Source organism: Pseudophryne corroboree, chromosome 1, assembly GCF_028390025.1.
Source record: "Pseudophryne corroboree isolate aPseCor3 chromosome 1, aPseCor3.hap2, whole genome shotgun sequence".
Taxonomy (NCBI): Eukaryota; Metazoa; Chordata; class Amphibia; order Anura; family Myobatrachidae; genus Pseudophryne; species Pseudophryne corroboree.
The window spans coordinates 537,272,245-537,293,844 of record NC_086444.1 but is presented as its reverse complement, the minus strand read 5'-3'; the positions used below and the strand labels follow the sequence as shown (position 1 = coordinate 537,293,844).

The following is a 21,600-nucleotide window of genomic DNA, read 5'->3' as shown; positions in this document are numbered from 1 at the left end:
GTGTTTAAGGCTTACTACATTTTGTGTAGTGCGCAGACAGCATTCCCCTTCGAACTGTGGTATGACACACTTTATTGTAACCTTATATTAAGTCTAGATGATCTTGTGCAAGAAATAGTTTGATTACTTGTGAGGCGCCCAGCGTGTTCATCATTTTCCCACACATTACGGTGATTGTGAAAGACATCCAAACCAGTCATATAGAGATTCTGCCGCTATGTTTACAAAACTATTTTAGCAAACAATTAAATGCTAAAGAAAATGCTGTCAAACTTGTATAAGCAGGCGTCCTGTGCACATGTGGTTTTAACAATAGGCTATTAAAAATGTTAAGAAAAGCTGTTTGAGGTCATCAAACCTTTACCAACAGTACATTAAGGCAGTGCTATATTGCAGTGTTCATTTGAGACTTTAGTTATTAAGTGATGTTATAGGGTGGGGTGGATCTGACAAATCTAAGTTGTAAATAGCATAATGCACTGTATAATGCATGCATGTGTGATTTACTATTACAGTAGGAAGCCTCTACTAATTAAAAATAAAAATTGTAATTGCTTTAACCAGTGAGCTAATTTCATAGAATCTCTGGCATAGGGTGTGAACATTTATCTTGATCTTTAAAAATGATAAATAAAAACACTTGATTGCATCTGTATGTAGCATATCATTCCCCTCATAGTTGCAGACATTTGATAACCATCTTATGACTGTATTGCAGCTTGGCTTTTTGCACTGCAATGGTTAATCAGACCTTGGCACCCTCATCCTCTATTAATTTGCCACAAGGAAATCTTACTGCATTCCTTCTTTTTGTGCCACCCAGACATCTGGAGAGAGCCTTTATTCCCTGGGAAAAATAGTAGGCAGTGCCAATTCTTATACCCATGGTCTTCTCTATCTCTCTCAGGCTGCATGTTTCTGTCCTTCTGGGCACTGCTATTTCGCAGCTGTTAACTCCAGAAATGAATGGCTGCCTAGCAAAGGCAGATGGTCTCCTCCCTCTGTGCCCTTACCTCAGCACGTACACAGACACACATTCAAGCTCACTTCCACAGCTGACTGTTCTGTCATTCCAGAAACTGGCAGGTGGAGATGCCCAGACCACAATGCAGCTTAGACTGCATTCAAACCACACATTAAGCAGAGCCATCATTGCCCAACCTCAGTGGAGCAGAAGATAAATGTGCAAACACCATTTCATATATTTACTATTTTGCTATGTGAGTTAAATAAACAACTGATATGCCAACCATTATGGGGGGGAAGTGACATCTGCTAATGCAGTGATTTTCAACCTTTCTCGACTCGCGGTACGCCTAACAAGACTTCGAAATTCCCAAGGCACACTATCAGTTACCCACGGGGGGGGGGGGGGGAACATTGGCCCCACAGATATCAAATAAGCACATTGGTCCCCACAGTTATTATTATTATCCTTTATTTATATGGCGCCACAAGGGTTCCGCAGCGCCCAATTACAGAGTACATAAATAATCAAACAGGAAAACAGCAACTTACAGTTGACGACAATATAGTACAAGTACAGGGTAAATAAACATAGCTACATCAGCAGATGACACTGGAATAAGTATCAGGTGGCAGAAGACTGCTGGATTTGGTGCAGCTGAAGATTATTAAAGTAAGAAAAGGGTAAGCACATGAGGGAAGAGGGCCCTGCTCGTGAGAGCTTACATTCTAAAGGGGAGGGGTAGACAGACAGGGGTGAGACAGATGGGGTACATAGAGAGCGTGAAACAGAGGTTTAGGATGAGATTTGGCTGGGTTTGGTGAAGAAGTGGGTCTTGAGAGCCCGTTTGAAGTTTTGTAGAGAGGTGGAGAGTCTGAGGGGGAGAGGTAGGGAATTCCAGAGAAGTGGTGCAGCATGTGAAAAATCTTGGAGGTAGGAGTGGGAGGAAGTAATCCGTAGGCAGGAGAGTCGGCGAGCATTAGCAGAGCGAAGAGGACGGGTGGGAGTGTAAAGCGAGATAAGATCAGAGATGTAGATGGGGGAGGTGTGGGTGAGGGCTTTGTAAGCAAGTGTGAGAAGCTTGAAATGGATTCTGAAAGGGAAGGGGAGCCAGTGAAGGTCTAGTAAGAGAGGAGAGGTGGACGTAGTGCGTTTGGTGAGGAAAATGAGCCGGGCAGCAGCATTGAGGATAGATTGGAGTGGAGAGAGGTATTTGTCAGGAATGCCAGTCAGGAGGAGATTACAGTAGTCCAGTTTGGAGATGACCAGTGAGTGGATAAGAGTCTTAGTAGCATCCTGGGTCAGAAAGGGTCTGATCCTGGAAATATTTTTAGATGAAAACGGCTGGTTTGTGAGAGGTGCTGAATGTGTGGTTTGAAGGAGAGGGAGAAGTCAAGGATTACTCCAAGACAGCGCACTTGGGGGGTAGAGGAGATAGTAGTGCCATCAATAGATAATGAGATTGTAGGAGGTGAGGTTATGCGGGAGGGAGGGAAGATGATCAGCTCGGTCTTAGACATGTTAAGTTTAAGAAATCGCTGGGACATCCAGGAAGAGGTAGCAGAGAGACAGTTGGAGATACGAGTGAGGAGAGTAGGGGAGGGGTCTGGAGAGGAAAGATAGATTTGAGTGTCATCAGCATAGAGATGATATTGGAAACCAAAAGATCTAATGAGCTTACCTAGTGAGGACGTATAGAGAGAGAAGAGAAGAGGACCAAGGACAGAACCTTGGGGTACCCCTACAGTTAGTGGAAGGGAGGGGGAGGTGGAGTCATGAGAGGAGACCGAGAATGAACGGTCATAAAGGTAGGACGACAACCAAGAGAGGGCAGTGTCACGCAGACCAATGGAGTGAAGGATTTGAAGTAGGAGAGGATGGTCCACAGTGTCAAAAGCAGCAGAGAGATCAAGTAGAATAAGTAGAGAGTAGTGTCCCTTAGATTTAGCAGCATGGAGGTCATTACATACTTTTGTAAGGGCAGTTTCAGTGGAGTGGAGAGGACGGAAGCCAGACTGGAATGGGTCAAGCAGTGAGTGTGAGGAAAGAAAGGAAGTAAGGCGGTTGTAGACAATACGCTCAAGGAGTTTGGAGGCAAAAGGGAGGAGAGAGATGGGTCGGTAGTTGGAGAGAGTGTTTGGATCAAGGGTAGGTTTTTTAAGAATAGGAGAGATGAGTGCGTGCTTGAAGGCAGAGGGGACAGTACCTTATGAGAGGGAGAGATTGAGAAGGTGGGAAAGATGGGAACAAGCAAAAGAAGAGAGGTAACAGAGGAGGCGGGAGGGGATAGGGTCAAGTGGGGAGGTGGTGAGGGGACAGGAACGAATGAGGGCCATGACTTCCTCTCCAGATGCATGGGAGAAAGATGACAGAGTTGGTGCGAGGGATGGGGAGGGTTGGTAAGGGATGGGAGAAGGCTGGTTACTGATGGTCTGGTGTGATATGATGTCCTGACGTATGGAGTCAATTTTGGATGTTAAGTAAGTGGCAAAGTCAAGAGCAGAGAGTGAGGAAGGGAGACGATGTGGAGGTGGGCAGAGGAGTGAGTTGAGAGTGGCAAAGAGGCGCCGGGGGTTGGAAGACTGGGAGGAGATGAGGTTCTTGAAGTATGACTGTTTAGCAAGAGAAAGGGCAGCACTGAAGGATGAGAGCAAAAGTTTGAAATGGAGGAAGTCTGCCTTAGAGCGTGATTTCCTCCAGTGTCGCTCAGCAGTACGTGAGCATTTTTGCAGATATCTGGTGCATTTGGTGTGCCAGGGTTGAGGTGTTAATTTGCGAGGGTGAATAGTGGTTGGTGGAGCAACAGAGTCAAGAGCAGAAGTAAGGGAAGCATTGTATGTGGAAGTGGCTTGTTCAGAGCATGAGAGAGAGAGAATAGTTGAGAGAAGCGAGTCAAACAGGGAGGAAAGGAATGTGGTGTCAATAGCTTCAATGTTACGCTTAGTGATGGTAGCCTTAGGAGGTAGAGATGGGGAAGTCGAGAGAGATAGGTTAAAGGAGAGCTGGTGGTGGTCAGAGAGGGGAAATGGGGAGTTGGAAAAATCAGAAATATCACAGCGGTGAGTGAAGACCAGATCCAGTGAGCTCCCATTCACATGGGAGGGTGAGGAGGTCCACTGGGAGAGACCAAGTGAAGAGGTGAGGTTAAGGAGTTTAGAGGCAGGGGATTGTGTGAGGATGTCAATAGGGATGTTGAAATCGCCTAGGATAATGGTGGGAATGTCAGAAGAGAGGAAGTGAGGAAGCCAGGAAGCAAAGTTGTCGATGAATTTGGAAGCAGTGCCAGGGGGGCGGTAAATGACAGCTACTCTAAGATGGACTGGTTGGAAGAGGCGTATGGACCTTAAATGTAGAGAATATAAGGGATGGTTCTGGTGGTTTGAGTTGGTAGGAGTAAGTAGAAGGTAAAAGGACCCCAACACCACCCCCATGGCGACCCCCAGGTCGGGGGGGGTGTGTGAATGTGAGGCCCCCAGCAGAGAGAGCAGCAGCAGAAGTAGTGTCAGAGGGCGTAATCCAAGTTTCAGTAATGGCTAGTAGGTGTAGGGAGTTGGAAATGAAAAGGTCATGAGTGGGGACCAGTTTGTTACAAACAGATCTGGCATTCCAGAGGGCACAGGATAGGGGGTATGAATTTGTGGGAGAGATGTGAATAAGATTATCAGGGTTGCTGTAGCTATGAGGTGGGATTAACTTTGAGGGCAGGGATGATGAGAGAGTAGTGATGGTACGGGTGCCTGAGCTAGGAGGGGAAACTGCAGGAGGTGGGCATTAAACACATTGGCCCTAACAGTTATGAAGCACATTGGCCCCCACAGATATAAATCAAACTCACTGGCCCCTACAGTAATGGCACACACACTGCCCCCCCCCCCATTCCCCCTTGTAATGGCACTCACAGCCCCCACAGAAATGGCACACACACTGCTACACCCTTGTAATAGTAATAACAGCCCCCACAGTCAGGGTACACACACTGCCCCCCCACGCCTCCCCCCATTTAATAGTACTCACAGCTCCCTCTGTAATGTCAGCCTGAAGTCCTGTATATTCAAGCTGGAGTAGTATGAGCAGTGCAGGACAGTCCGCAGGCTGCAGCACACACCAGCACCAAGCGCGGGCAGGAATGCGCACGTCACCATAGGTCATGGTCTGGGCAGCAGGAGAGCTGACTGTGCTGCCGTGCACAACGGCTGGAGGACCCAGGTATCTCTGGCGTGCGGTGGAGGAGCACTGTCGGCGGGCGGCGGAGCACTGTGCAGGGCAACTCTGGTGGCCGGTGAGCAGCAGGCTGCGGCACACCTGACAACCGCTGGCGGCACACTAGTGTGCAGCCGCACAGCAGTTGAAAAACGCTGTGCTAATGTATAGCTGAGCAAAATTAAGTTTCAATGTTAAAATTACACATGTCAATGCCATTGAAGCTTTATCTCTGTCAACAGAGGCTGTTATGAAGTCTTTGGAAAAGTAGGCTGTTTAAGGCCTCATAGCCAGGGTGGGATGTAGTATCCTCAAAAATGGAGTCAAACCTCCAGAAATGCACTTTTCAAAGTTTTGACAACATTCCCCATATGCACCATGCTACGGAAAGTGAAACATTCCAGAGCTTGTTCTCATTAGGCAGTGCTCCTTAATAGAAGCCTATGGGCCTCTTACCACAGACTTTCCAGAGAGGGATCCAATAGAATCCCTCCTGGTGGCCCCCGAAAGCCATTCAGGAGCAGAAGGACTCCCAGAAGTCCTTATACCGCAAAGGACAACTCTTATTGGAAGAACTGTCCTTTGTGTTTTTAACCACAAATCTTTACGCATACTGCGTTAATAAATACCGTTATGCATGCAATTAGTGGCGGATGTATCACATTCAAAATGCGATGCTTGATACATCCCACCACCAGTGGTGTTAATTTAATGCATTTTATTAGGACATGCAACGCAAGTACAATGCATAAAGACATCTATGAAAATAGAAACCAATTATTTCAGTGTCTTCAGTTACCTTTTCCTAGCATTTGGGTGCATGGTGTAGTATTACATTGTTTGACTTTCCTCAGTAATTATTTCTCTGTGCTATTTCTGCTGTTTGTAAGTAGTTACGTTTTTACTAATGTTTTACTTAAGTTGCTTTAGTAAGAACTATGTGGACAGTAAAACATTACATGAAGAGAATATGAAAAGCTATTGTAGTGATGAAAAGTTCTAGTACTTTAGGCAGTGATAAGAGCGGAGAAGTGAGCCAGTGGAGCTATTTCCCCATCAACCAATCAGCAGCTCTGTATCATTTTATAGTATGCAAATTATAAATGTTACTTCAGGGCTGATTGGTTGCCATGGGCAACTTCTCCACTGGCTCACTTCTCCGCCCTTATCACTGCTTAGTAAATGTACCCCTAAAAAACTAAATTCATCAACTTTTTCTTTAGAACCTATCTATCTGCAGCTCGTTCTTTTAGAAACACCCACAGACACATGAAGTATACTCAGCCTTTTGCTATTCCTGTTCTCTACTTTTTTTTTTTCCCCTTTCTTTTTTTGGGATTGAATTAGAGGTTTATATTGTGTCATGTGAAAGAGTAATTAATGTGAAAGTCTAATTATGCAAAGCTTCTTATACAATGTAATCAACTCATCTGTACCTAGAAATCTACTCCACGCGTTTGTCTAGCGAAACAAGGGAAATCGCGTCTGTTCATCTACTTTCAACAGTTCATCAACATTCTGAAAAAAAAAAAAAATAACAAACAAAAAAACTCTTAATGCTTGTAACACACAAAACACCTTTTTTTCTGATTTCTTTACAGATCCTGGACAATCAGGAAGCCCAAGCCACAATGATCCTGCCAAGAATCCACCAGGTAAATATAACCCCTCCAAAATTTACATTCTACCAATGTCTGAGAACAAAAGTAGTATTGTGATAGCTTAAAAGTGTATAATTGGTCAGCAATCTGCTTTGCATAGGCAATGTGTATAATCAGGACAAGCAGTGATTATGTTACCACTTTCATTGTAACCAGTGCTTTAACTGCAACTTCATTGAGATTCATTCAATATCAGGGAGTTTCCTTTGTTAAGTTGGAGAACTCTGCACTTTTCACCATACAAATTAAAGGACGTTTTTATCAGTCATGTGGTACACACATGGTGTTAAATACGACTAAGTTATGCTTGAAAACCTCCAGATACATTCCGCCATTCTTCTCATGAACATAACCACAATCCTATTGCGTTAGAGATACATACTACTAACTTGGCAATAGCTGCAGCTAAACTTAAAAACCTTTGTAATGCAAACTTTAACTGTAGGGCATAGTTTATATAATTAGTGTCAGACGTTAACTGAGAGTATATTTTAATGAATGTTTTTGATTAAGGGAAACAGTGAGGATTTCAGCTATATTTCTAATGTAGACAACACTGGAACAGGCCAGATAAAAATGGGTGGTCTTCTGGTTGCCGAATGTCGGGATCCCGGCGCACAGTATACTGGCGCCGGAATCCCGACACCCGGCATACCGACACATATTCTCCCTCGTGTGGGTCCACGACCCCCCTGGAGGGAGAATACGCGCCACCGTGCCCGCAGCGTGGCGAGCGCAGCGAGCTCGCAAGGGGCTCACTTGTTCTCTCCACGCTGTCGGTCGGGCTCCCGGCGCCGGTTTGCTGGTTGCCGGGAGCCCGCCCGCTGGCATACCATACTACACCCGATAAGAATAATATGGTAACATAACAAAACAAAACATTTTTTTTCAGCTTATTAGAACACAAGTAAAACAGAATATCTTTGAACACATACATAAGAAATTCCTACTTTGCACCTCCTTGTTTTACATTTCCATGATATTGTCCCAGATAAAAGGCACAGCAGGTTTATTATACATAAAACCACTTATCTCATCCCTTATTTATTTACCTATTTTATTCTAAACAGCACCATTAATTTTGAATAGGTTGTCAGAAGCAGTAGGTCTAAATGGCTTAATGTTTAAAAATTGTCTGAATATATGTTTACATAGTGGATGAAGAAGTTGGGGTGTGAGTGAAAGAGACAAGGGAACATGGGCTGTCTAGTGATCCAGCTAGAATCTGGTGTTTTGCAATAAATGATCTCACCACTTCAAATGACCTAGGCGGAAATTGAGAAAAGAATTTAAACAGCGATACAGTCTAAACCACATTGCTTCACGTTCCTTTTCTCAGTCATTCTCATCTGTTGGTGTATACCTTTACAAGCCTCTTGTGGGTTTTATGGTTATTTTCTTTAATGTTATTTTATCTGTGAAGTTTGTACCCACGTCTTTTTTTTACTTTGTGTATTCAGTAGTTATTTTAAATAAATATGCTGAACACTTGTAGCAACAGACTAGATTTTTTTCCCTCAGAAAAGTCTGTTCAAATGGCAGCTTGGAACCGGATGTGGCCTGTATAGGCAGAATCCATTATCAATTGCAAGGGACACAAGTTGATGGCTACATAAAAGATCTATTAAGAATATTCTGAACTATCCTGATTTTGACTGAGCAGTCCTGACATGGGGCCAATATTCATAATTCGTTTATCTAATGGGTCAATATATAATTATATAGAGGGGCCAATACAATTACTCATTATAAAGGAGGAAATATTATATTATTTTTTTTATAAAACTTCTACTTATTAAGGTGCCATCACTTGCACCCATGTCACTCTAGAAGAGCAATGATGCGCTGTGGTCCAGCATGCAGGGGCACCTGCCTGGACAAGGGGAAACCTGGGTTCTGGGTCTCAGCACCCCAAGTTAGCATGGCATTGTCTTCTTCAAAGGAAACTCTAAGGGGCACGGCCACACCCCATATCCAGTATTGGGCCTATTTGAGCTATTAGCAGCTTTGCCTTCAGGCAAGAACAGTGATGGGCTATAGTGCCATAAAACTGTTGCACTATATTCTAAACATTGACTTGTCATGGGGCCCCTTAGGTGATCCCTTGCTGAATTCAGAGTAAGCGCAATATCCTTTTTGAACGTGCCAACAGGTAAAATTGTATTTTAGATATCACAAGAAGATACTGTATTCCAATAAAGTTCCAGGTGTGTAAGTGTTCCCTTTTTACCCTCGCATAATAAGTTATGTCCTTTAAAATAGAGATGATTAGGGCATCTGCTATTATTTTCAATTGAGAGCCATTTATGCCAAAATTGATAGAAGCTTTTATATTTGCAATCCTTACAGATATTCCCATCACAAATCACAATCTTGCCAAAAGTATGGTACTGTAAAGAATAGAGCAGGATTGTGATTCTGTGGAAATGAGGCCATGTGTGCAAAAAATAAGTACTGTATGTCCATATATTTTCTAATCCATATGAAACCTTTTGTAGCAAATTGTGTTGATTTTTTGTGTACTATACATTGCACAAGACACAGTCTTTGATTTGTCACTATCACACTCTATAGGGGGGTACTAACGGGGGAGATGTGTGCTGATCGATCTTAACACAGACCGCTCAGCACACATCTCTCCCCCCGCTCAGCACAGCGCGATGTGCTGAGCGAGGGGACGGACGGATGGGGGCCGCTCACTTCACACAACAATGAGGCGAGCGACCCACTAGATTGAGCCTGCATGCAGGCTCAATCTAGCACCGGCGATAGCCGCGCATCGCTATCGCTGGGGGGCATACACACGGCAGATCCGTGCTTAAAATCTAAGCAATCTAGTCAGATTACTTAGATTTTAAACACAAATCTCTCCGTGTGTATGAACACAGTAATAACCTTTTTAGGAGGAGTGCTGTGCATGTGGTGTCAAATCTTGTTTGCTGTTACCTGAACGTGATGAATAGTTTAACCTGCAGGGTCTTGAAACCATTGCTCACAACCTCCTAAGGCATGACAACTAAAGTTCTTCATACTGCTCATGATTCTGACTATTTACACAACACACTGCTAACATAGATCCTCGAAAAATCGAGCACACGCCCAGAATTTTACAGTAAACCTAAAGGTGATTTAGGGATAAGAAGACCTCATGTCTTCAGGGAGGCTACAAGATGATGTGTGTTAAAGTCGTTATGCGTACACCTGCATTTGTATACGCTAAGGGTACATACATACTTTACTACATAGAGCATATTGATTGAAATCTTGTGTGTTTTGGTACAATTTAGCATAGTTGTGTTTGGGTATATTCATCTCTTGTAAACTGAGTTGAGCTGCATTTCTATGTTTCCCCAGACTTTCTGTTTAAAACATTTATAACCCTTAAATCGAGTGTTACCATATAGTGAGCCTGAGTCAGAATACATATATGATGAACTAATGGTAAGCTAATCAAAAGAAATACAATTGCAATAGGTCTGGATTGATAAGAATTAGGCCAAGTAAAGTCTTAAAATCTGCCTTAACCTACAGTTAAAACTAGAGATGTGTGGTTCAGTTCTCCAGAAATCCGAATCAACCCGAATTTTTGGGATCCGAACCGAACCAAAACCCGGTACAGATCTCCTGAGGAGATCCAATGCAAACCGAGTCCCTGTTCGGATCTTCCTGCGGAAGATTAGATTGCAGAAATGACATGATTTTTCCTATTTTCATCTATTTTTAGCCGAATCCAAACCAAAACACTTGAGGGCGGTTATGCAAAACCAAAACACAAGGAAGAAATTAGAACCAAAACTAAAATACAGGGGTCCACGCACATCTTTAGTTAAAAGACTTTCTTACAATTTGCATCAAATTGCTGTTGTATACAAATTCAGTAGTGATCTTATTCAAGGTAACAGTTCATAAAACGGAGGTTAAGAGAACTCACAGAAGAGTGTTGAATTTTGTCCTCCTGTAGTAGTGATTTCAGGTAGGATGTTCTCCTCCTCCCGTATAACTCTGAATTATGCGATATACACCTTAATACACTTGAAACAGCCACACTTAGCAGTGACATGCTAACTGGCAGCCACACTGGATACAAGCCATTACACACTGATTAAGGGCCTAATTCAGACTGGATCGCTGCAGCGGCAGTGATCGCAGTCTGAAGCGCACTGCTCGTGCGCACCCCAGGAGCCCAGTGAGATGTTAAAAGCATCTCAGGACTGCGATCGCCTCTGCCTGATTGACGGGCAGAAGTGGTTGCGGGGCGGGAGGGGGCGTGCCAATGGCGTTAGAACATCGTTGGTGGGATGCGGTCCGGGCAACGCAGTCGTGTTGGACTGTTGCGGGGGCGGGCAGCGGGCGACGACGTGATGTCATACGCAGCCGCTGCGACCTGGGATGCAGCAGGTAGCCGCCTGCTTGCATAAGTAGGCTGTGCAGGCAGAGAGCTACTCAGCGGGTGCAAAAGCATTGCCGCCGTGCGATGCTTTGCACCCTTGCGGGAGTGGGGGGTAGGGCCTGACATGTGGGGAGTCCCCCCGCATGTCAGAGCAACTGACCGTAGATGCGTGAAATTCAGCACTTCTGCGATCAGATCTGATTTACCCCATAAGTAAGGTGATCCCGGCGGTCCGCATGAAATACTAATACCTCCCACAACAAAGGTTAGCAATACAATCCAAAAACAGTCAGTGCAGATCAGCCTACCATAGATTAATAAACATAGCACTTTCTCAAAGCAGTCCAGATATTGGTGCAAACAAGGTGTAGGTATTCATTATGTATTAATAAAAATAGCACTTTTTAACAATTTACTAAATACACAAAAAATACTTTTGGGTTTATCAGAATATTGTGGCACAACATAAATTAATAATAATAATAATAATAATAGGAAGAAAAATTATGAGCCAAGCTACAAGTACAGCAATTCATTTTATTTCATATTTACATATTTTGTAAATAAAGAAAGCTATGATTTCATCTTTCATGGATTAAACTGTGGTAAAAAAAACATTATGTTAGAAGAAAATATGATCAGCAAACTACATAGGGGCAGGACAGGTAATGTCATACCAGGCAGTATTTTGTTTGTTACTGTGACGATAGTCGGAATAAAAATGTGTACCCCTCTGCCCTGACTTTTAGCAGTGCCCTACAAAACTCCCAGAAGATATCTGCAGAATGGGCCATATCCTTAACATGAGCCATATCCGTTTACTCCCCTGGAATGTCTTATGAATTATTCAGTAGTCTTACGGACATCAAGAAGAGTTGAGCACACTCCTGCATCCTGCCTACTTCCTAGCTACATGGGAGGGTGGGGTTTGGATCAGAGTGATTTATTGTCAAGTATGATATTGGCCACATCGGGTATTTTTTACAGTTAGTAAGGCGGGATGTACTAAGGTTAAAATGATGTTAAAACGCCTAAACCTACTGTTTCCGTTGGTTTGTCACATTCCCCATATGTATCAAGCTCGGTAAAATAAAACATTCCGGAGCTTGTACCTGATAAGCAATGTCATCTATAGATGGTCTACGTGATTCTTTATGCAGAATTCCACTGAGAGATCCTGCGGCTTGTGGGGGTTGCAACGCAAAGGACAGCTCTTATCGGAAGAGCTGTCCATTGAGCTTTTATTGGCAATTATTCATAGATACACTGTTAATAAATGCCTTTGTGCATGCAATAAGTGTCAGGATGAATGGCATACAATGTGTGCATTTAGTGATGTTGGTGTGTGGTCCATGGTGTTGAAGACTTTATTACCAAAGGGTAGTAGTAGGAAGATGCAGACATATCGGGCAAATGATCTGTCAGATTAATCCTTAAGAGCCTGATTAGCTGTATCCGGAAAGATAGAAAATCTACCATTGATACGGCCTTTACACATATATATTTATTTGAAAACCATGTCATTTCCTTACTTGTGCTGATGCTTAACTTCTTTTCTAGTATTCTATTTCTTCATTACTTATTTCTTTTTCATTTTGATGCTGCTGCTTCTGCTGGTTATGAAGAATTCTTAATATAGTTTTTTATTTTTTTCCAGGATACCTTGAAGACAGTTTTGTAAAGTCTGGAGTTTTCAATGTTTCAGAGCTAGTGCGGGTGTCTAGAAGTAAGTAAATATTGCAGTCTTCCTAAACAGCGAAGCCAAAGTATGTCCTCCTTCCCGCTTGTCTTATGTGTTATAATACATACTCCATAATTGTATGACAAGCTGGGTTCCAGCACAATCCATTATCATTTTGTTCTGCACTACTGCTGCTCATTTCTGACCTTTTCTTTCTTATGCTTCTCTAGTATCTCCACTGATATTCCCCTGCTCTACCCTACTGCTGTGCTTTCTTCTCTTGCTCCCTGTCCTTTTGCAGCAGTGCCCTCCTTTGCTGTGCATACCTCCACACGCTTAGTGCTCTGCTTCTCATCTGCACTCTACTGTGCCTACTTCTGCTGGACTCTATGCTCTTTTCTTCCCAAGTGTGTGCAGTGCTTTGCTCCACTGCTTTGCCAGAGCCAGCCCTGACCAATTTTGTGCCCTAGGCAAGATTTTGTCTGGTGTCCCTCCCCTCCTTCTATGTGGGATCACATGAAAAAGGGACATGAGCTCTTAGAAGGGGCGTGGTCTCATGGAAGGGTGTGGCCTCGTGCTGTGCTCCCCTTACCCAATTGTGTTGTAGTTCTTATCTCACACAGCCTCATCCCCCCTTGTGTCTCTCAAGGCCTCACAGTTATATAATGTTTCAAACAACGTGAATGAATCCCAGCAGACTCTGGCTCCAGCCCATACTAGTGTCTCTCCAGTCACCACACATACCTTCCAGTCATTGGAGTGAGCAGCCTAGTGTGCTTACAAATAACCTGTAAAAGGTAGTTTATCTTTTGCTAATATCTTCAGATTAATGTCTTAGATCTATTTTTACAGTTATGGTATAACTACTGACTGCAGTCCCATCTCTGTGTTGTGGCTAACTCACACATTTATGGAGAGTTTTCTTTGTGACTACAACATTTGGACATTGTTTCTACTTTTTGTCTGATCTTTTTGTGGTTAGATAATTTTCTCCTACCAACTCCAGATAGGTTGTACACATTGGTGTTGATGCACCATAGCTTTTGTTCATCCCAAACTGAAAACTGATTTACGGACTCTGGTTGAGTGGAAAGCTCACGTCTTCCTCTTTATGAAACTGGATTCCCAGGTAGTATGTCACATATACTATAGTGCTTGATAATTATGACTCCTAAAATTATCAAATCAGGCGCTCTGATATAATGCACAAAATAAAGCTGTTGGTCACCCAATTTATATAATAGAATTGATATACTGATATCTTTATACTTATAGCTGCTCCCACATGAGTATTCTGCGATACTCAAATAGATACAAAGTAATTGTGAAACATGCAATATCACAAGAGAGCACTAGATACCGATCATTACTATATAAACATTTTATTCAATCACATAAAATAAAAGCATAAAAAATGCAATGCATATTTTCATAAAAGAATTATTCTCACTGCTGATATTATTTACACGCTGCCATATACTGTATCCCAATTGTATATTGCACAGATGTCCACATCCAAAAGACCAGTGTGGCTGGTTCGCTCCAAAGCAAATTATAAAGTCCCAATTTGTTTTAGGGAATGTGAATGGTGTTCACTAGATGGTGAATGTTCAGCTGTATAAACGATGGGCGCAGTCTCCATGCAGGTCTCCTCCTCTTTTGCGGGTGGTGCAGACAAGTCTATTGTGCATTATTATTTATTAGCAGTTTCTTATATAGCGCAGCATATTCCGTTGTGCTTTACAATTAGAACAACAATTATAGAACAAAACTGGGCAAAGACAGATAGACAGACAGACAGAGGTAGGACGGCCCTGCTCGCAAGCTTACAATCTACAGGGAAATAAGCATTGATACACAAGGATAGATGCTACCTGTTACATAATGGTTCCCCAGGTTGCTAGGTTCTTAATGGGTTGTATATGATATGATCACCCAGCAATGTTGGAAGACAAAATGTGAGTTTATGTGGACTGTACAGAGGGAATGTAACTTGATAGGGAAGCTGTTAAGGTTATGTGTGTGGGTCTGAAATTTGGTAGGCTTGTCTGAAGAGATGAGTTTTCAGAGAACGTTTAAAGGTTTGGAGACTAAAGGAGAGTCTTATTGTGCGTGGGAGTGCATTCCACAGAGTGGGTGAAGCCCGGGTAAAATCCTGTAATTTTGAGTGGGAACAAGTAATACATGTGGATGAGAGACACAGATCTTGTGCAGAGCGGAGAGGTCTGGTAGGGAGATATTTTGAGATGAGTGAGGAGATGTATGATGGTGCAGTTTGGTTAATAGCCTTGTATGTAAGTAAAAGTATTTTATATTTGACACGGTAGAATACCGGTAACCAATGGAGGGACTGACAGAGCGGATCAGCAGATGTAGAACGTCTGGCGAGGAAGATTAGCCTCGCGGCTGCATTTAAAATGGATTGAAGTGGTGATAGCCTATGTTTGGGAAGACTAGTAAGGAGACTATTACAATAATCAAAGCGGGAGATGATGAGTGCATGGATTAGAGTTTTTGCAGTGTCTTGTGTAAGATAAGGGCGTATTTTGGATATGTTTTTAAGGTGCATGTAATATGATTTAGAGACAGATTGAATGTGTGGAACAAAGGACAGTTCAGAGTCAAGGGTGACACCTAGGCATCGAGCTTGTGGGGTGGGGTGGATAGTTGCATTGTGCATGGATAGCTCTCCAGGAACATGGCGCCCACGCCATGTTCCTGATGATTTTTCTACTGCATATGCAAAAATCTCATGGAAATTGTCCAACACTCATTCTAGACCATTCCAGGTGATTTGTGCAGCACCACCTAGATGGGACTACGGACAGGGGGAAAATACAACATGGGTGCAGGATGTGCTGTGTTGGTCCCTCTGGAACCAGAGACCTGTGCACACCCATTATAGATATGCCACCCATTATAGATATGCCACAGGATCCAATCATCTACATAGGAAAGCAGGTACATACACTTTTTATTTTTCCACTTGTATGAAAAGCATGTATCAGCTCAACTTCATATGAGGAACCTTTCATCTAACAAAACAATTTTTTTCATCTTAGAGTTCCATGCTTTGTTGCTCTCTACAGTTTGCTCCTCCATTCTGCTCACCTCTGATGGAGCACATGCTGTGTTCGTCCACAGTGATTATGCTCACTACACTCTGTTAATCCAGTCTGTTTACCTATTATAGTCCAAGTTACGTGTTCCTATCCGGCACATCTCTGCCAACCTTATATCTGGTTCTTCCACAGCATTCCACCTGGGCACTGGTCATTTTCTCTAAAGGGTAGAGGGGATGTTTTAATGTTTGGTTGTTGAGGGAGAAAAGTTATAGGTGGCAATGGGGCTTTGTGTTACCATATTATTTCACATATAAAAGAATGGCTATAGTAATTTTGCTGTAATCAACCTAGTAGAGGAAGGCAGATTTTGAAATCAAATTTATTGACCAATATATTCTATGAGTATCTATAATAATGTTGCTGTGAAGCAGGTGGATTCTTTTATACTTGATTGATCATTATAGATGAGTGAACTTTGAGTGAATATACAGATGTATCCAGTTATGTTGTTACGGTTGGTGGTAATGTTATGCCTCGAGAGACTGCAATCATTTGCACCCACGGCTCTCCAATACAAGTGAATGGGCCGCAGGTGTGAGCGTACATATCTACCTCCAAATCTCGGGAGTCGCATGCACATCGCGGCAACAGCATAGCAGAACACATCTGTAGCTTTGCGAACAAGTTGTTTGGCAAGGGTGTGCAAGGGTTCCAATAATACAATCTTCCAATCTTTTAGTTCCACATTTACTTAGCATTCTACTAAAGTTAATCCAAATAAAAATTCAACATGTTAATTCAAAAATAGAATACTTTGACAGCCATTATATAAAGTTAGCTATACTCACTTATTTTCATATAACTTTCGATGCTTTGCGTTGCATTTACATCAGCTATGTTGTCATAGTTCAGTTATCACCCAGCTGTCTGAAATGTCCATCAATAGAGTGAAAGACAGGAATAGAAAAACGAAATGTTAATCTGTTGTACTACTCATTCTTTATACATACAAGGGTGATTTTTATTAATAGGTTTTGTATTGATGAGAGCTTTGTAGTTTAGGTGTAGGGGATCTTACAGTTGTTTGCATTCTTGCAGGGTAAGGTATCTAGCTGTCATGTTATTTTTACAGCATATCACTAGTTAGAGAGCTTAATCTAGGAAAGCTGCAGCAACATCTCTGTGCTCTGTCATGTAAAGTTTAAAAGACCATTGCCTGCTGTCCATTAAAATCTAGTGATACATGATAAATTTCCTTCACACTGACTGACCTCCGCGACTGTCATGCGTAAAGGGAAAATGACATCATCTTTATGGCAGGAAGGCAGTCTGGAGAAACTGAACCAGAATTCCTAGAGATAAGCAACACTAGTAACGTTGATATGAAATGCTGTCCATTGTATTTACTGTTATCTACATTATGGAAAGAAAAAAACCCATCTAAATGAAAATATTGATATGTGTAAGTTTATCTTGAAACTGCAACTAAATGGAAGCGATGTTTACACAACTTATGCAGTAAGGATATACATTATATGCTCTTTTGGTAATTAGTATATATGTTGATGTTGACTTTCCTAATGCATTCAGCAGACATGTCTGTGTTTCCCTATAATCATAGTCATCACATACTATCACTTCTATTATATCGTATTTAACAATATATAGCTCCTTCTTGTGCACAAGAACTCCTCCTTGTCTGCCGTGCACATTGTAAGCTGCACACCTGCTTCCTCATCTTTGGAATTTCTTCAGTATACACTGTACACTATGGCCCTCATTCCGAGTTGATCACACCAAGCAACTTTTTGCTGCTGCTGCGATCAACTAATCTCCGCCTATGGGGGAGTGTATTTTAGCATAGCAGGGCTGCGATCGCTTGTGCAGCCCTGCTATGCTAAAAAAGTTGCATACAAAACAAGACCAGCCCTGGACATACTTACCCTGTCCAACGATGATGGTCACAGTTTTGACGCTAGACATCCGCCCTCCGTTTGCCTGGACACGCCTGCGTTTTTCTTACCACTCCGCGAAAACGGCTTCAAACGGTCAGTTGATGCCCCGGAACGCCTTCCTGCTGTCAGTCTTCTTGCGGTCGCCCCTGCGACCGCTGTCTTCGCTGTCAGCATCGTTGCCTTTCACCGGGCAATGACGAGCGTGCGCATTCCAGACCCGATCGCACCGCTGCGAAGAAGTGCAGCGTGCGATCAGGTCGGAAGGAGGGCCTTTGTTGGGTAAAAGCATCACAACAAAATCCAACATTCTATCACTTCATTTCAGCTATTTCATTTTTCTTTTAACACACTTTTAAGTTTAGCCACATTTATGTGTGAATTAAATCATGTGTTAGAAGATACAAGGGCTATCTCATAAATTGGTTAAAGTCTGTATCAACTTCAATGCGTATAATGCCTCCAATTTTAAGTAAAGGAGCTCTTTCTCCATGATCTCCAGCATACCTTAACCTATCTCCTGAATTGACTGTTTCCCAGTGCATTGATCCAGCTCATTTTGACTACTATTTGGTGTTCCATTGAGTTTCACCAGGATACTCTGTGACAGTGCTTTTGCTTCTACCTTCTGGTACTTCTGGTATATCTGCATTAGTACCATGTATCAGTCACTGGCTAGATGACCGATCCTTCATTTTTTCACCAGTCTGCCAAACTAGGAATCTATGCAGGTGGTGCTAGTTGAGTACTGAATGCAACAAAGCCCAAAACTCCTTGTGGGGTTTCTTGGTGAAAACCACTGATGTTAGACTCTGCGTCTCTGCCCTGTATATTGCCAATCATAATAGACTACAGCGAATCCAAAACTTTACAATTAATAGTGATATAGGCTTATCTGTGCGAAGACAAGCCACCAGCCGGGTTATTGCCATTGTTACCGATATTAACCCCTTAGATGTATGTGACAGTACAAAAAATTACTTTTTTCTCTTAGCTAGAGGTCTATGGGCCTGATTTAATCTCGGACATTGGATTGACTTGGTTGCAGCTGTCCGATGGTTTATTTACTGGGCATACGTTGGAACTACAGTACGCATGTGCCACAATGGTGCTGTGGCTCCGAATGCAGTGTGGGGGAAGTTGCAACCTGATTGACAAGCAGCAAGCTTATGGGGGAGGAAAGGGGGCTCGTTTCTGGAGCGAGCTGAAGCCAGCAACTGTGTCATCAGACGCAACTTCACAGGCCTCGGGAACTGGACATTATGAGCAACCTCAGGGTTGCACAGATGTTTGATGGCCCCACGTGATGGTTGTGGGGTGATCCAATGCTGCGTCTTTGGACGCCTCCTGCTGCATTAACATTAACAGATCCGCTGCTACCAAAGACGCAGCTCCGAGCTATCCTGCGACCACCTCTGAATCAGGCCCTATGTTGTATGGACGAGCTTTTAAAAGAATAAATGGAATTGTAAACTTGTCAGTGAATGTATTGGCATGAGAATTGTTGTGCCCAGAAGTTATCTGTGCACTCTGTTATCTTGCACACTGGTTAACACATTAAAAGGATATGGCAAGAATTCAAATAAAAATAGATGCCTACTCTGCTGCAGCTGTATTTTCAGAACAGTATCTACAGACATAAGGCACGTTGTGGCTTCAGATTTATAATTGAGGGGTACTGCCTCATTAGTACCCACCTCATTGTGACAGTTGTACATGTTACTTATCTAATAATAGCATTAGAATTGTGGTTGTGGCGGGCTTCTTTCATCTGGCATTTGTTTAACCTCCAGTTTAGTGTGCCTCAAACCACAAGAGACCATGGTGTGCTTTACCAGTCGCTAGCAGTAAACTGTCACGCCCACGGCATGCCATGCTTGAAGTACATATGCTTCACAACACTGCTGCTTTGGCTTGTTTGTAACACACATGAAAAGCTTTATTCACACTATGTGTTTCTCCAGGGACCTTGTTTACTCTTGGTCCCTATTAAACAGGGGATTAAAATAGTTTGCGGATATTAAGCTATTTGAGCTGGCAGCTGTGCTCTTCTCTCAGGTATAAGGACAGCTTTTAATAGGCATTGCTGAAAAAGATATAAGAGAAAAGCACTCTGCTGCTGGTCCAAATATGCAAAGAATCCACTTCTGTCATCAACATCTCTCTTTCCAACAGGGCTAATTGAAAAGGCTATCTGCATGAAGTGAGTTTATGGGGCCCCTAGATCTGACCCTGCAGCACTGATTGATGTCCCACATGCAGAAAATAGTGTAGCAAGGAAACAATGTTCTGAGTGAAAGAGAGCCAGCGGTCACATGCAATTAATGATTCATCAAGAAATAATTGCGCTATGCATAAATTAGGGACACCATCGTCTTTAAAACAAAGGATGAATGATTTGAACCCTGTTCCAAAGGTCTCTAACGATACAAAGTGCCACTTGGTGCATCAGGCATTTGTTAACAATGCAAGTTCTTACTTGCTGACCTGGAATACCATTGGCTGTACCTAGTGGAAGCTTGACATGTAAAGTAGGATTTTCACAATGGTTTACCACCCTGCTTTTACCTGATCTTTCTTAAAATATTGCATAACTTTATAGAAACCAATATCTATAAATTATTAAATGGCTTCTCTTTTTCTCAGTCAGAGAACTAGATGTAGCAAAGCTTGGAGAGAGATAAAATGGAGAGAGATAAACTACCAAACAATCAGCTCCTAACTGTCATTTTTCAAACACAGCCTGTAACATGGCAGTTTGGAGCTGATTGGCTGGTACTTTATTTCTTTCCACTTTATCACTCTCCACCTAGTCACTTATACCCCTTTCACACCGCAGCTATAACCCGGTAAATTGCCATTTTTTAAGCCTTTGAAAACGGTTCTAGCTGCGGTGTGAAAGGGCCACTTTGAATTTACTGGTTACAGATTACTGGTATTTTAAAAGGGTTAAAAAGCAGGGTCCTACACGGTTCAGACCCGTTTCATTGTGCAATGTGAAAGGCTCTGAAACGGTATTTCCAAACCACAGAAGTTGATAGGCTGTCTCCATGCGTGATGTCACCAGTCAGAAGCAGGAAATAAACTGGAGGAAACACATGACAGTGAAGGGAGCGTTTTATTATACAGAATACAGTTTAAAATGGCAATTTGGAGTGATGAGGAGGTTAGGGAGCTGCTTAGGATGAGAGGGGATGAAGAAATTGCTAGACAAATCACTGGGACAGTGAAGGATGCAGTAATCTACATAAACATGGTAAAGATGCTTGAAGCTGCTGGGTTGCATCGTACGACTAGCCAAATTATTAATAATTAATTAATAATTATTAATAATGTGTGGGCCAGAAAAGTCCATTTAAAATGACAACCACTGTTTTCTATGGGAGAAACGGGTCCAGTGTGAAAGGTACCAAAACGGCAATGAAACGGTAATATACTGGTTACAACATGTGATGTGAAGGGGGTTTAACTGCTCAGACCCGTTTTAAGAACCGTTTAAAAAAACGTTTCAAAAGCAGGGTTTGCGATGTGAAAGCAGCATTAGTCCATATGCCCCTGTATATATATATATATATATATAAAAAAAAGCTCCACGCAATCATTTAACGATATGTGATCAACACAGTTATCAATGCAATTGTTCAGGTAAACTATTTTAACTAAAATGTGCATGTTCTGTGAGTA

The 21,600-nt window shown here is 42.5% G+C and overlaps 1 protein-coding gene across 9 annotated transcripts in view; it reads left to right on the top strand.

Annotated features, from left to right (window-relative positions):
* Nucleotides 1-21,600, top strand: part of NFIB (nuclear factor I B) — a 266,130-nt gene that overhangs the window by 132,751 nt on the left and 111,779 nt on the right. For 8 of the 9 annotated variants that reach the window (XM_063914058.1, XM_063914057.1, XM_063914061.1 and 5 more), the window contains exons 3-4: nt 6,769-6,822; nt 12,876-12,944. In XM_063914058.1, the coding sequence (XP_063770128.1) occupies nt 6,769-6,822; nt 12,876-12,944 (123 nt within the window). The remainder of the gene's footprint in view (nt 1-6,768; nt 6,823-12,875; nt 12,945-21,600) is intronic. The other variant, XM_063914060.1, reaches the window with a different exon arrangement.